This window comes from Haemorhous mexicanus, chromosome 13, assembly GCF_027477595.1.
Source record: "Haemorhous mexicanus isolate bHaeMex1 chromosome 13, bHaeMex1.pri, whole genome shotgun sequence".
Lineage (NCBI taxonomy): Eukaryota > Metazoa > Chordata > Aves > Passeriformes > Fringillidae > Haemorhous > Haemorhous mexicanus.
Genome location: NC_082353.1, coordinates 22,047,370 through 22,062,655, shown reverse-complemented (window position 1 = coordinate 22,062,655; position 15,286 = coordinate 22,047,370). Strand labels below are relative to the sequence as shown.

Sequence of the window (15,286 nt, the reverse complement as noted above, 5' to 3'; positions counted from 1 at the left end):
AAGGCGGGTCCGAGCCGGGAGGGAGGGAGCGGGCGCGGCCTGAGGGCGGTGCCGCCATTTCGGGAAGCACTTCCACTTCCGCCGGCACGCCACCCGCCCCTGTGCGTCACTTCCGTCCCGTCCCCTCCGGCCAATGGGGAGCCGGGGACGGTTTTGGCGCTGAATGCGAAGCGCTGGGGGCACGAGCGGGAGGCGGCGTGCGCGGTGCGCCCCCTGGCGGCGGGGCGGCCCGCGATGGCGGCCGTGCCGCAGAACAACCTGCGGGAGCAGCTGCGGCGGCACTCGGCCCGCGAGGCCCTGCGCGCCCCGCCGCCGCCAGCGCGGGACCGCCCGCCGTGAGTACCGGGCCGGGGAGGCGGGCCGGGGGGGCCGCCGCGGCCGGGGACTCACTGGGGCTCGTCTCCTTGCAGGGGCTTCACCTTCAAGAAGGCGCCCCGGGGCCTCGGCGCCGCCGCGGTGCTGAGGGACAAGGACGTGAACACCTCGCTGGCCCTGCCCGCCTCGGCTCCAGCGCCGCGGGGCTGTGTTCCGGCCTGTGCCCCCGCCGCGGCTCCCGGGGCCAGGCCGGCCAGCGCCGCTCCCGCCGGGAAGGCCGGGCCCGGCTCCCGCTCCGCTGCGGGCTCCGGCTGCGCTGCGAGCCCCGGCTCCGCTGCGGGCCCCGTTATCACCATCGACGATGAGTGGGATGACATCGACGACTTCGACCTGTCGGGAATCGAAAAGAGGTTCTCTCGGCCGCCCGTGGTGTCCCCCAAGGGGCTGCGGGCCGCCGGCAGGGAGCCCCCGCGGCCCAGCCCGCGCCCGGCGGGGCCCGGCGGCGGCGGTGAGGCGGCGGCGGAGGCCGAGCCGCGGCCCTGCTCGCAGCGCTCCGTGATCTGCCTGGAGGACTCGGATCCCAGCGGCCAGAGCTCGGCGGCGGGGCTCGGCTGCGGGGAGCGGGCAGCTGCTGAGCCCCCCCGGGATGCGGGCAGCGCCGGGGCTCGCCCAGGTAACGGCTGTGTGCGGGCACCGGGCTGGAAGAACAGCTGGGTTTGCTCCCCGGGGCTTGGCGCGGCTGCTCGGGAGCCACGGGCAGCTGCGTGCTCGGCACTGGCAAGCAGCCCTGATGCCGTTCTGGGTACCCGCAGCCTGGAAGCAGGGCAGCGTCCTGCCGGTGCAGGAGTAGCAGCTGCTCGTGTACTGCAGTTGCAAGATTTATGGCATTCCTGAAATGATCAATAACCTATAGGGATGCCATGAAGAGAAAAGCACTAAGAGAATTCATACAGGAGAGACATAAAGTCATCTTACACCTAAATGAAATACTAAACCAGAAAAAGTGATTGCTCTCTATTTTTAATACAAACATAAACACAAAAGAACTCCAGCTCTCAGTTATGATCACAAAATTCCTGCCTGTCATTGCTTTGGCAACTCTGTCCCACAGGACTGCTTTACTTTAGATTCCTTACCCGCTGTGTTTTGAAACTTTGGACCTTTATTTGGGAAATTACCATGTTTATGCAAATGAATAACATCAAAGAGTGTTCTGGGATGCTGCCCTTACACTGAGTGGTGAAAAGATTAGTGAGCTGTATTTTTGTTCTTAATATTTTGTTGTCTTTTCCTTTCTGTGTGAAATTGATTTTAATGTTAATGATATTGACCTCTCTTTGTAGGATTTGTCTTTTAAGACACAATACATGTACATTTACCTTCCAGTCCCAGTACAGAGATTGTGCTAGCTGATGAGTCTGCACTCTTCTAGGATTTAATATAATAGGAGCTTTTTATAGAAACAGGGTTTTATATAAATGGTTTTTATAGAAAAGTATTGCAGAAAAATAGATCTCTTCAGTGTTTCACTTCTGCCAGGGACAGGTGACTGGGTTTAGCTGTATCGCTTTTCCACTTAAATTAAGGTTGGTGGGGATTTGTCTGTCTGTTTTAATGGGGGAGAAAAGGGAGCAGCAGGTTTTATCCTTTGGAAGTCAGAAGCTGTATCAAACGAGTGTTTTGAAATCTGGCTGCTATTTTTCCCCTCTGTTTGTGGCAGGCTGAGTGAGTGTGCAGTGTTACCCAGCAATATCAATGCACTTCTCTTGCAGCTGAAGGGGGTCAGGGCCAGGAGCCACAGAGGGCTGGGAACAGCTCCCCAACACTGGATGAGGCCACCTGGCCGTGGGCAGGTGCTGATCTCGAGGAGGATGACCTGGACATCATCCCTCCCTCCCCTGAGGAGGAGCTGCCTCCCTTCTCCCCCTCTGTACAAAGTGCCAGGTAACCAGAGCTCACTGCTGGAACCATCTGTCTGGTGCATGAGTACAAAAGTGCCAAAACCGACCCAAAACTCCTGCTTGTTAAAGAGGCACAGATTGAGCTTGTGTCTCTTTGCTGCTTGGCAGGCTGATGGCTGGCAGCTGCAATTAATGCTTTATCAGATACTAGTTTTATGGCTGGTGTTTTAGGTGGCTTGCACTTCAGAAAAAATAGAGTGACTTTTGTAGTGGGAGGGGAGAAAATTCCACATGTTGGTACCCAGGATGAGTGACTGCTCAGCTCTTGGGTTCTGCCTGGGCCTTCAGGAATTTGTCTTTCCACACATCTTAAATCCAGCTGTTCTATGGAAGTGCCTCAGTTTACAGATATCTGCATTTTCATGGCTTTTCCTTTTGGTGTTAGCAGTGTTTTCAGAGACTCTCCCACTGGAGGAAGGTGCACACCTGGCAGCTCTGAGGCCAGACAGGAGGAAGTTCCCTCAACACATCCTGGTGATGCTAGTGCAGGAGATTCAGGTACATAAAATGCTTTGCAAATTCATGTCTCTGATTTTGGGGATAGTTTGCAACTATTTGTTATCCTGTGTAATCCAAGAACATTATCAGATGGAGAATTAACATCTGTAGATGGAGAGTTGACATAAATGGTTGAATTATAGACAGGTAATAAAAAAAAGGCAAAAATAAGTAGATTCATTGAGTTCCTGCACATAGAAACAGTTCCTTTATGCACACGGACTAAAAGTGTGTTGCAAGTAAATGGTTTAGACTGATTTACTGCAGTGCACTGTTCTCTGGGAGGGTGGTATCCTCTGGCCAGGTGTTCTGAATAAAATGACTCTGAGCTCCCTCCCTGTGGCAGGTGAGGCCGTGCCGGTGGCCCCGCGGCTGTTGGGAGTCATGGAGGCCATCTGCGAGCTGGTGGATGCCATCCCCCTGCAGGAGCTGCAGGCCCTGGGCTGTGCCCGAGCCCTGCTGCAGCACAGGGACCTCAGGTAGGCTGGAGCAGCTCCGTGTGGAGCAGGGAGCTGCCTGCAGGTGTCCCCAGCACATTGGGGAACGAGGCAGGAGGGCTTTGAAAATCTTGGAATGCCGACTGAGGGAGGGAGCAAAATACCCCAAACTGCTGCAAGTGTTAGGGGTCCCTGTGTGCTCCAGAGGGAGGGTCCAGTTCCACCTGCAGCCTGAGGAGGTGCCTGGCACCAGGTGCTGCTGCACCCCCAGGTGATGTGATGTGACCTGCCAGGTGTCCTCCTCAGTTCTCCTGCCACGGGCACTCAGCTGGTGTTGTCTCCCCGCTCGCTGACTGCAGGGATGGTGATTTCTCCTAATATCCCTGAATTTGTCATCTTCCAGTGGAATTATTGCTGCCACAACCTGCTGCTCTGTCTGCTGCCTCCTCTGATGGCACAATGCATGGACAAAGTACTGGGATTTGTGATTTTGGTTAGATTCTTCCTGGACTGGGACCATGAGCTTCTGTAAATGTTCTCAGTACAACAACTATTTTATTTCTCATTGCTGTAGTCAGACATAGTCTTTAGAAAGTACCTAAAATCATCATGTGGTTCAGGCATACTTTTTAACTTCAGGTTTTGCCTTTTAAGGATTTATTTTTTTGTATTCTGCCTTGCCTGGATCTGTTCCTTGCTTTTAGGAATTATTTAATATTGTGTCTGTAGAGATGATGTCACAGTTTTGTCATTAGTTTTCTCTGGTGGTATTTTCCCTAGATTTGTTTGAAATCATTTTCAAACATGGTGACTCAGAGCACGATGGAACCACCATATGTTAAGATGTTTAATAACAGTGAGACAAAACTGTTTAATGAATGTTGTAGAACTTGGTAAATCATTGCTTGTGACTAAATATATATTTTTTTCGTTCTCCCTTCTCTTGTTATCTTTCCCAGGAGAAAACTGCTGGCTAATTCTGTCAGTTTGAGCCAGAAAGGCATCAACACCACTGTTCCTAGAAGCTGGAAGTCTCCCACGGAGCAGGGCCCTCGTGTGTGTCCTGGTGCTGGCTCTGGCCCAAGCTGGAGCTTCAGTTCTGACAGAAACTCCCCCAAATCCACAAACCTCCCGTCGGTGCTTTCTGTTCACTCCAGCACCTCTTCTGCCAAAACCAACCAAAGCTTGGACAGCTCTTGTGCTTCGAAGCAGGGTGCTGAGGAGATGCCGTGCCCGGGCACTGCAGAGCTGCCCGGTGCCAGGGGAGGTGGCAGGGAGGGAGCTTCCCTCAGGCTCAGCCTGCCGTCCTGCAACAGCAGCTGGGACAGGAGCCCTGGAGCGAGGAACGGGATGCAGCCCCTGACCAGCACAGCCCTGAAGGCCCAGAGCACAGCTCCCAGTGCCAGGCCTGCAGGGAGCAGCTTGGGCAGCAGCGATCCCGACCTGGAGCTGGATGCCTTTGACATCGATGACTGGGAGGAGGAGGACTGGGAGAGCCCGGTGCCCCCCATGCCAGCCCCCGCGGCGCCGCCCACGCCGCTCTGCCGGCCCGGCCCGCAGGCGCCTCCTGCCAAATCCCTCTTGTCCAAGATCATGTCCAGAGCCAAAGGGACAGCTCTGGGATCCAGTCCTGCTGCTCCAAAGCCAGGCCTTCCCCTGGCAGCAAAGAACCATCCAGGTGAACTGTACTCCTGAGGGTTATTGAGTTTTTCCATTTTTAAATTCTTATTTATTTCTTTTTGAATCCAATACCGAGTAACTACTACAGATCACATCCGTGCCTTTTGTTTCTGTGGATCTTTTGGTTCCTTTTTTTGCAAAGTCATTTTGGGTTTTTTTTTCTTCTAAATGATGTCAAACTTGAATATTCCCTTCCTGTGCTGGAAGTTGGAGCTGCTAAAATTGGAAATGAGGGTGTTTCTCTGTTTTAGTTAAATAATGATTCTGCAGCTTTTGAATCAAAGCTGTACAATGGTTTTCACTGCAAAATGTTCCAAATGGGTTTGTGGAAGCAAACTCAGTCCCCCTGGGGCCCAGGGTTGGTCAGTGTCATTTCAGGTTAATGTAGGGACAGGCTGGCAAAAAGGGAGGTGAAAATCAGAGTCACAGAATGGTTTGGGGTGGAAGAGACCTTAAATCCCATGCAGTGCCACCCCTGCCAAGGCAGGGACACCTTCCACTGTTCCAGCTGCTCTGGGCACCCTGTGCCAGGGCCTGCCCACCCTCACAGGGAGGAATTCCTTCTGTAACCCAATGTCATAACTTATGCTAATTACTTTTTTTTTTTGTCTTCCAGATCCAGTGGTTCATAACCCTGCACTGGAGCGTTTCAGGGGTATGAAATTTCCCCATTCTGCAGAAATGATGAATATATTCCACAAGAAGTTTGGATTGCACTGTTTCCGGACAAACCAGCTGGAGGCCATCAATGCTGCTCTGCTGGGGGAGGACTGTTTCATCCTCATGCCCACAGGTACAGGGTACAGACCTGCAGCTCCTTTTGCAAGCTTTGGCACAAGCTTTTCTCTTCCCCTGTGCCTTTGCACTGCTGGAATTCTGTGAGTGCAGGATTTCAGGAGTATTGTTGCTCTGGGGTATTTTGAGGGAGGAGATTGAATTTCTGCCTTCCTTAGTAATTCACACAGTAACTCTTCCTTATCCTACAGGTGTCACTTAGTGGCAGGCATTGGTCGAAATGTATTGTTTGCAGAAGTGCTGTAAAGTGGGAAATAAGGAGTAGGTGTCCATCCCTTTTCTCTTGATAGCCAACCCTTGCTGTGTTGTCTCATCCTCACAGGAGGTGGCAAGAGCCTGTGCTACCAGTTACCAGCCTGTGTCTCTGCCGGGGTCACCATCGTTATTTCTCCACTGAGGTCGCTCATCATCGATCAGGTTCAGAAGCTGAAGACTCTAGATGTAAGTTCCAGCAGCTTTATTGAGTGAAACTGCAGGTGACTGGATTAGAAATCTGAAATTTTATGGCAAATCTTGTGTCTCCTGAATATAAACTGCATAAATAGATTAGATGGACACTGTGAACAGCACAGGGGAGTTGCCTGGGAAGAGCTAAATTAGATGAACTCGAATATCTTGGCAGAGTGACCACTGGATTTATTGCAGCTCCCTCCTGGTGTTGGGTGTTGGAGCTGCGTTTTCAGAGCAGGGGCTGGTTCTGAGATCCTGAGGTTTGTGATCACCCACCTACACAGGAGCAGCCTGACTGCAGTGGGAATGAGCCCTAGGAGTTGTTCCTGAGCTGGGGGGTTCTGGAGGTGCTAAACATCTTTGGAAACATATACACAGAGCAGTCCTGCAAGTGCAGGAGATCACAGGATCCCAGAATGGTTTGGGTTGGAAGGGATCTTAAAGTTCACCTAGCCCAGGGTGCTCAGATGTGTGTTCCAAACGTGTGTTCCCAAGGCTGACTGCTTAGGAAATGGTTTGTAATGAGAGGTAGGGAGGTTCTTCATATGGAGGTTCTTTGTTTTGCATGTAATAAAACTCAATATATTTACACTTTTTTTAATATAGATTGCTGCAACATACCTGACTGGTGACAGAACAGATGCTGATGCCTCAAAAATCTACATGCAGTTGTCAAAGAAAGACCCTGTCATAAAGCTGCTGTATGTCACCCCTGAGAAGGTCTGTACTTCATCTTCAGTTGTAAAACCATAGGGGCTGCGAGGGGGAAAATTGCTGTGAGGTGCTAAAATCTGCACTCAGAGTAGGCTTCTGGGGAAAAAAATGCTAGGTTTTGGGTAACTCATTAAGAATCTATATGGATGTAGCTAATTTCAATCAGTAATTAGCCAAGAATAAGAACTGAGTATGTCTGTAAAATGTAAATTCCTAAAACAAGCTCCCATGCCCAGCTGTTTCAATCTATCTTGATACACATTAGTGTTAATCACTGTCCTGCAGCTACTAAATCCAGACTGTTCTGAATGGGGTAATACAGGAAAAATGCAGCATTGTCAGGGTGATAGGAGATTGTCAGACCTTGCCTTGGGCTGCATTGGATGCTGCCTTAAAAATATGTTATTGCACAAGAGCTTTGTAAGAGGGGGCTGGTTGGTGTGCTGATTGTGTTTCTCTCTTCAGCGTTATTTTTCTCTGTGTTTCCTGATACAAGTAATCTAAATGTGCTGAAATTTTCTCAGAATGAGGGGCCTTGGGGTGGGTGATGCCAGAACCTGGTGGGAGTCCCCACAGCAGCTGCTTGGTTAGAACACAGCTGACTGGGATCATCTCTGTGCCTTGAGGAGTCAGCTGCGCAGTGCAGGGTCATTCTGCAGCGTAGGACAGCTGTTTCTGTGCTCTCAGCCAGCCCAGCTGACACTTGTAGCCCAGGTATTTTGCTTTCCATTGCCACTGGTGGTGTGTCCCAGGTGTGTGCCAGCAGCCGCCTGATGTCCGCCCTGGAGAACCTCTACGACAGGAAACTGCTGGCACGTTTTGTCATTGACGAGGCCCACTGTGTCAGCCAGGTAAAACCTCCCCTTGTTTTCGGGAATGCCAAAAGGCTCAGCTGGAGCATTTTACTCAGTTGCACCTAAATTGTGTTTTCCAACCAGTGGGGCCATGACTTCCGACAAGACTACAAGCGGCTGAACATGCTGCGCAGGAAGTTCCGCTCCGTGCCCATGATGGCCCTGACTGCCACCGCCAACCCCCGCGTGCAGAAGGACATCCTCAACCAGCTCGAGATGCTCAAACCACAAGTGTGAGTTGCTCAGCAGGTTTCTGAAACCTTTTGTTTCTGACACAGAAATTCTGAGTGGAAAACTTGGTGAAGTAAAAAAAGCCTCACGGCCTATCTGAAATCCTTGTGTAGCTGTATCTGATGAAATTAAATTAAATTAAATGCATGCATGGAATTTAATAAGAGGTAGATTAAAAATATTAACATAAGAAACAAAAAACTAGCCAAGCCCTTCCGTGCATGATGAAGGAAGCTGTTTAACCCAACAGCTGTACCCATAAGGCTGACGAGCACCATGAACTGTCACATTTCAGATTTACAATGAGCTTCAACAGGCATAACTTGAAATATGATGTGTTGCCCAAGAAGCCAAAGAAGGTGGCGATGGATTGCTTGGAATGGATTAAAAAATATCACCCCCGTGAGTACTCAGCAGCATGGTGCCCACAGGCCTTTTCATGAACCACTTCTCAAGGCAGTAAAAGCTTTTATAATGCTGTAATAGTGATATATTTACCAGAAAAGCAAGATGGAGGTAAAGTGATGTTACTGAAAATGGGAATCAGATTTATGTGCATTCTAAAGTTGAGAATTTAAGTTAAGATGGAAAAGTCAATTATGGTGATGCTCTTGAACGACCCTTCTGGAGCCTGCCAGAGCTTTTAGGATGTCTTCAGAGCACAAAGGTCACCCAAAATCTTAATTGTTTAATTGCATTGGTCTGCTTATCTGTAGTTGCCCTTGAAGCTATCTTCAGAGATTCCCATCTTTGTAGGCTCACTTTGGAGTCCTGCAGCTCCTGCTGCTGGAACTGGATTACACCAAGCTCCCTCAGAGCTTCTCCCATGTTGTAGCCTCAGAGAGCATTTACTGGACTTCTCTAACTCTTGAATTATATAGGTTTCGTTCATGTATTCTAAATCCTGAGATTGCACAATACTGATGAGGGGAACATTTCTTCATTCCACCTCACCAAAAGCCCAAAAAGACTGTGTAGGAAAAACTGTCAAGACTATCTGATATTAATAAAATAAGTTCTATAGTGAAGCAGTTATATCTTTTGTCTTTATTCTAGTGGGGAGAGGTCGGTGTCTGCTTGGCAGGTTGAGCAGGGAAAGGAACTAAAACTGTATTGTAGTTCAGATTTCTTTTGCCATCTCTTTGCAGATGACTCTGGGATAATCTATTGCCTTTCCCGGCACGAGTGTGACACCACCGCAGCCATCCTGCAGAAGGAGGGGCTGGCTGCCCTGGCCTACCACGCCGGCCTCACCGATTCCAACAGGGATCTTGTGCAGCAGAAGTGGGTTAATCAGGAGGGATGCCAGGTGAAGAAAAACGGGGAGGAAAAGGGAAGAAAATCTGGGCACTTTTATCCTTCTTGGCCTGGGAAATAATAGGGAAGTTGTTATCACCGAATGCAGTATTGAATAACTGATCCCAGCAGACCTGCTGGGATCAGCAGCCACCTTTCACTGGGAATTCTGTGAATGAAAGGTTTGTAGCACTGTACCGAGGTGTGCTACTCCAGCAGGGAGGACCTGAGCAGTGTAGGGCTTCAGAAACGGCTCCTGGCAGGCTGCTGTGCAGAGGCTGGGATTTGGGTTTTCCTGTGTCTGGAGTGGCTCCTCTGAGAGGAGGGGAGATTGTTGCTGTTTTGTACTTGCTCTGCACCGTTACAGCTTAAATTCTGGGTCCTCCAGGTTTCCTAATCCCTGTTCCTCATCTGCTTTCCATGCAGTGTTGCAGGAGTGATTTCCATAACGTGTGTCTAGAACATTGTGATCTCCTTCCCAGGTGATATGTGCAACAATTGCCTTTGGAATGGGCATCGACAAGCCCGACGTGCGCTACGTTATCCACGCCTCCCTTCCCAAATCCATCGAGGGCTACTACCAGGAGTCTGGCAGAGCTGGCAGGGATGGAGAGATGTCCCACTGCCTGCTCTTCTACAGCTACAGTGACGTGACCAGGCTGAGAAGGCTCATCCTGAGTGAGTTCTCCTCTGGGGACTTTGGAGATGACATTACAGCAGTCACATTGTCGCTGGTCTCATTTAGCCTGTGTTACTTCTCTTTTACAAGTGCCACGGATATTCAGTATTGCTGGGTGGGGAGAACTGGGAATCCTTTCCTGGATGGTTTTCATTCAGGTGGCAGGAGCAGGTTTTTTGTCACCTGTACTTAATTTTAGTTAAAACCACTTTGCTTCACAGAATCATGGAGTTGTTAAGGTTGGAAGAACTTTTAAGATCATCAAATCCAACTGCCAGACCAACTCTACCCCCCTGTTCACCAATAAAACATGTCCTCAAGTGCCACATCCACATATTTCTTGAGCACGTCCAAGGATAGTGACTCCATTCAGGGCATCCTGTGCCAGGGCTTTGCTACCCTTTCTATGAAGAAACTGTTCTTGATATCTAATCTAAAGCTCTCCTGACACAACTTGAGGTCACTTCCTCTCATGCTGTCATGCTTACCCTTCTCTTAATTTTTGTCATTCTATCTTTATTTCCCTTCTCCAGTTCTCTAAAACTTCAGAGATAAAAATCTGAAGTCCTACATCTGTTCTGTACTAACCCACTAATCTCTTCTTGAGCAAGGCCAGTATTGCATTTTAAGCAAAGCCAGTATTGCAGATTTTTTAAGCAAAGCCAATTTTTTTCGCAGTCCATGAAAAGGCAGAGGTGCAGCTTTAACAAACACCCCTGAATTTGCTGTGTTTCAGTGGAGAAGGATGGGAACAGCCACACGAGGCAGACCCACTTCAACAATCTGTACAGCATGGTGCACTACTGTGAGAACGTGGTTGAGTGCCGCCGCGTCCAGCTGCTCGCCTACTTCGGGGAGACCAACTTCAACCCCACCTTCTGCAAAGATCACCCAGAAGTGATTTGTGACAACTGCAGTAGAAAGAAGGTAACCCCCCACAGGTTTTATTTGTAGTGGTGTTAAACTGAATTTGTATTTAGTTGCATCCATAAGCGGTTACGTGACCTTTGGGAAGGCAGATGGAGAAAAGGAATAAAAGTCCTGTATTTTTGTGATGCTTCCAGGTATTTTCAGGGTTTAACTATGGACTTGTGATGCTCCTGTTCTGTCAGAGGCATAAGGATGTTCCTTGTAGGAGGCAGGAGCTCAGATCAGATCCACTGCAGTGACTATGGGGAAATCCCTTCAGCTCCTGTCCTGGTGTTTTCGGGGCAGCTTTGCACTGCCAGAGCAGCATGAGGGCCATATTAGGTGTGCCCTGCTGAAGGTGGTGGAAACATTTGGGGTTATGCAAACTTAGTAGCAGGAGCAGAAGGGAAGGCAGCTGTGGAGGCCAGCAGGGAAGGGATCCTGATCAGTTTTGTACCTGTGGATATTGTTTCTCAGCTCTGTGTTTGAAACATTTCCTTATACAGCTGTGATTGGAACCAAATTTGATGAGGATAATGCCTATTTAGTCTCACTCTAATGTTCTAGAGCGCGGCAGGATAATTACAGGAATGCTTCCCAAATGATTTACCTTGATTGCCAGTATTTACCCAGCAATCTTGCACCTCACTCTACACAAATAACCCCGGGGGGATTATGTACAGTCAGTTGGACTAGTTTTGTGTTATCACATCCAGAATCCCTGTGACTGTATCACTGTAGGTTTTTAACTAGGAAATCATGGTTTCTTTATTTGGAACAAACTCAACTCACAGCTGAGAAAAGCTCAATCATGAAAACTGAGGTTGTCAGTAACAGCTTGGATTAGGGCAGGAACACGTGATGGCATGTCCTAACTGGGTGTGACTTAGCAGGATTATAAATCACGGAACGTGACCGAGGATGTGAAGAGCATCGTGCGGTTTGTGCGCGAGCACTGCGCGCAGGCGGGGCGGAGGAACGGCAGCAGGAATCCAGGCTCTGGCAGGTACACCCTCAACATGATGGTGGACATTTTCCTAGGTGAGTCTGTTCTCCCGGAAATAACCTGGTGCACAAATCCCTGACCAGGAATCAAGAGGGTTGTGCAATGCCAGCAGGCGTTTAAAAAAGCGTGTATTTTGCAAAGTTAATTTTCCCAAGAATCTCTTGGTGGTAAGTGATCCAAAATAAATGAAACTGAGAATTTAATCCATTTCAGGTTGCTATAGTGATAATATTGGTTTTCCAGTGATTAAAGGCTTTTTTGAATGTGAATAGACTGCCTTGGGAATCTCCCACAGGTCTGTAAATGCATGTACATGGGCTTTGTGAGCACAGGCTCATCCTATGCTTTCTGTTGCACAGGTTCAACGAGTGCCAAGATTCAGTCTGGAATATTTGGGAAGGGAGCTGCCTATTCCAGGCACAATGCTGAAAGGCTGTTCAGAAAACTAGTCCTGGACAAGATCCTGGATGAGGATTTGTACATCACAGCTAATGACCAGGCAGTGGCATATGTCATTCTGGGAGAGAGAGCTCAGGCTGTGCTGGATGGGTCACTCCAGGTGTGTAACTGTTTTTAGTTTCTTGAAGGCATCATTTTAAGGAAGGTGCTGCAGTTTTCCTTTAGCATATCTCCTCGGGTAGCTTAAACACACTTTGCTTCCAGCTGAACTAATGTCTGGTAGATGCAGACAGAATGCATTCTGGAACAGAATCCAACACGTGTGATTCCTAGCCCAGTATTCCCATAATAATGTTGTGGGACAAAAAGTGAATTTGTGAGGCTTGAAGAGGTCTAAATCTTTCTCTTCTTTCCCACCCATCTGATTCCTGCTGGACAGTGAAGGAAAGTTCTGACCCCCACAGAAAGATGGCTAAGAAGAGAAAGAAGAACCAGCACTCCCTTCTTATTACTCTATTTTTTCCTAGTCATTGGTGGGATCTGATGGAATGGGCACTTTGTGAAGGTCATGGAACAGTCCCAGGTTTCTTGAGGCAACACCTCCTCGGCATTAGTGCTGTGTTTGGAGCAGGACAAAGCCCTCAGTATTAGCCCAGTAACCTCTTTTTCAAGCCAGCTGGGAACTGGGCTCTTGGGAGGTTTTCTTTCTCTCTAAACTCTTCCAGCCCTTTGTTGAGGAAACTGGGGTGTGGTTGAGTAGCCTGTAAAAACTTACTTTAAAAATGTGTGCCGGGTGAACAGCTTTTTTTGGTCCATCAGAGGATATCTCTGTTTCCTGCACTGTGTCCCTGTGTTATCAGTCAGGGTGTGCAGGAACTCCCTGGCAGCAGTTATGGATAGCTCCTTTTAACAGGTGGAGTTCCACGAGACAGAGAGTGCCAGTGCCATCAGAAGGCAAAGGGCTTCCATGGCAAAGATGTCCCAGCGGGAAGAGATGGTGAAACAGTGCCTCAGTGAACTTACAGACACCTGTAAAACCCTGGGCAAAGTCTTTGATGTGCATTACTTCAATATTTTCAGTACTTCCACCCTAAAGAAAATAGCAGGTAAGGTCAGGTTTCTCAGAAGTCCATTGGGGCTTCTGCATAGAGGGGCACAGAAAGGAATTCATTTCCTTCAGGGTATCTTTTTATAAAGTTATTTGTTTGACATGTCTGAGGGGTACTTTGTTGTGCTGCAGAAACCTTGTCCTCAGACGTGGAGGTGTTGCTGCAGATCGATGGTGTCACAGAAGACAAACTGGAGAAGTACGGTGCAGAAATAATTAAAGTGATGGATAAGTACTCAGAATGCTCCATCCCAGGTGTGCTTTGTACCTCAACGTGTACTTCTGTTCAGTGCCTTTCTCTCCTCCTCTAGCAGATGTTTGATTCAAAAGTTACCATGATTTAATCACAAATAACTAATTTTTACAGTTCAATAATTCCAAAAGGGAGCAACCACTTTCAGAACACGCCAAAGTCTTTCTGCCTTCCCACTAGAGATTAATTCAGGGTGTGTCTGAAAGACTGGGTGTGGGGCAGTGCAGAGGAGGTGAGGAACAGCCGGGACAGATGTTCTGAGTCCAGCAGTGTGTCCTGGTGCCTGACTGGCCCGGGTGCTCCCTGACTGAGTTAGTTTTCCCTCCCTGCCTGTGTGTAGAAGATGCTGCCTGCCCGGGCGGGGACACGGCCACGGGGAGCACGGGCTCGCTGGGGAGCGATGGGGAAGCAGAGGATGCAGGTACAACCTCCAGCTATTTTGGCAATAACACAAACCAGAGGAGGAAGAGGAAGCGGGCGCCGACCTCCAGGGACTCCAAGAGGAAAAAGACGAGTGGTGGTGGCAGCCAGCAGTTCCACCCCAGAGGGTATGTACGTGCCTGGGGTCACTTGTCACTGCAGTGATGATCCCAGAACTGCAGTTATCCCACTGCAGTTTCTTAAGCATGGGCTTAAGTAATGGTGTTACAATTATCTGAGTGCCTGATCAGAGCTGCTCTGCCGTGCTTTTCTGCATGTTTGCTTTTTAAAGCTGGTGAGGAAGGATATTTAACAGTTGTCCTCACACTTGACTGCTGCAGGCTAAGCAGGGAACACTCCATTTCAGTGTCCTGCCATAGCTAGCATTAGCAGGCTCACCGAGTTCCTTGCTTGAAGTCATAAACAGGTCTTAAAACTTTGAACATTTGATGGAATATTTGAACTTCAGCCCCTTGTTAATTCAGATTCTCCTTCTGATTGTATCATGCAAAGCAACACCTGCATCTGATGTTGGTTGGCCTTGAGCTTCTCGGGCAGATCTGCCACTTCCCAAGGATTTCCTCTTCCCTGCCCCAATTTTCACTGTTCTGCTCCCTGGTTTTTGTAGGAAATGGTTTTCCCAGCCCAGCAGGTTTTGTCCTACCCTTGGCACTTTCCCATCTACTGGAATATCTGTCATTAGCTCTGCTGCCTCTGAAGTGTCGCTTGCTCTTGCTGCTCACCCTTGGGTACATCCCAGAGCAACAGCTGTACTGTTTGCATTTCAGAGGTCATTTTGCAGCCATGTGTGTTAAAAAAAAGAAAAAAAATCACAACCTGCGTATGTAGTCCTCCAGAAAATGCAGTGGTGGTGCCTGTGTGAGCACAGGCTGGTGCAGGGGCCAGGGCAGGTGTCACAGATGTCTCACACACACCTTCTCTGATTTTTTCAGTGGCTACAACAGGTACAGAAGGACCAAGAAGCTGCCGAGTTCGAAGGCTTCAGCTTCCTCCGGTACCAGCTCCGTGTCCTACAGCGTTGGTGGCACACAGGGAGCTGCTGGGAAGCTGGCCATGATGGCACTGCCCAAACCCAAATCCAGGAGCTTCCTTCAGCCTTCGTATTCCGTATTTTAGCTGGGAAACACAATTGCTGGGTGAATTTCCTGAAGATGGAATCACTGTTTGTTAAATTTTTGTTTTGTTTGCTGCTGCTGAACCTTTTGGGACTTGTGTATTTGTTGAGTACAAAGCTCACATTAAATAAGTATTTTTTAACTT

At 49.0% G+C, this 15,286-nt stretch overlaps 1 protein-coding gene across 3 annotated transcripts; it reads left to right on the top strand.

The window, feature by feature from the left end:
- Nucleotides 1–206: 206 nt before the first annotated feature.
- On the top strand, nucleotides 207–15,283 carry BLM (BLM RecQ like helicase). Of its 3 annotated transcripts, none has more exons than XM_059858805.1 (21): nucleotides 207–335; nucleotides 411–988; nucleotides 2,088–2,259; nucleotides 2,665–2,774; nucleotides 3,121–3,253; nucleotides 4,171–4,889; nucleotides 5,508–5,684; nucleotides 6,009–6,127; nucleotides 6,743–6,856; nucleotides 7,603–7,701; nucleotides 7,789–7,937; nucleotides 8,231–8,337; nucleotides 9,084–9,244; nucleotides 9,714–9,909; nucleotides 10,647–10,837; nucleotides 11,710–11,860; nucleotides 12,185–12,384; nucleotides 13,138–13,330; nucleotides 13,465–13,587; nucleotides 13,926–14,133; nucleotides 14,959–15,283. In XM_059858805.1, the coding sequence occupies exons 1-21, from the start codon at nucleotides 235–237 to the stop codon at nucleotides 15,140–15,142; spliced, it is 4,185 nt and encodes a 1,394-aa protein (XP_059714788.1). In that variant the 5' UTR covers nucleotides 207–234; the 3' UTR covers nucleotides 15,143–15,283. The 3 variants fall into 3 exon arrangements, with proteins under 3 accessions (XP_059714788.1, XP_059714785.1, XP_059714786.1); XM_059858802.1 differs by having other exon boundaries at nucleotides 2,662–2,774; XM_059858803.1 differs by having other exon boundaries at nucleotides 208–335; nucleotides 2,662–2,774; nucleotides 11,713–11,860.
- The last annotated feature ends 3 nt before the right edge of the window (nucleotides 15,284–15,286 follow it).

Coding starts and splice junctions, on each gene's coding strand:
- BLM (XM_059858802.1), top strand. CDS start 235: ATGGCGGCCGTGCCGCAGAACAACCTGCGGGAGCAGCTGCGGCGGCAC. Junction 10,838..11,709: donor ACAACTGCAGTAGAAAGAAG/GTAACCCCCCAC, acceptor GGTGTGACTTAG/CAGGATTATAAATCACGGAA. Junction 14,134..14,958: donor CAGCAGTTCCACCCCAGAGG/GTATGTACGTGC, acceptor TGATTTTTTCAG/TGGCTACAACAGGTACAGAA.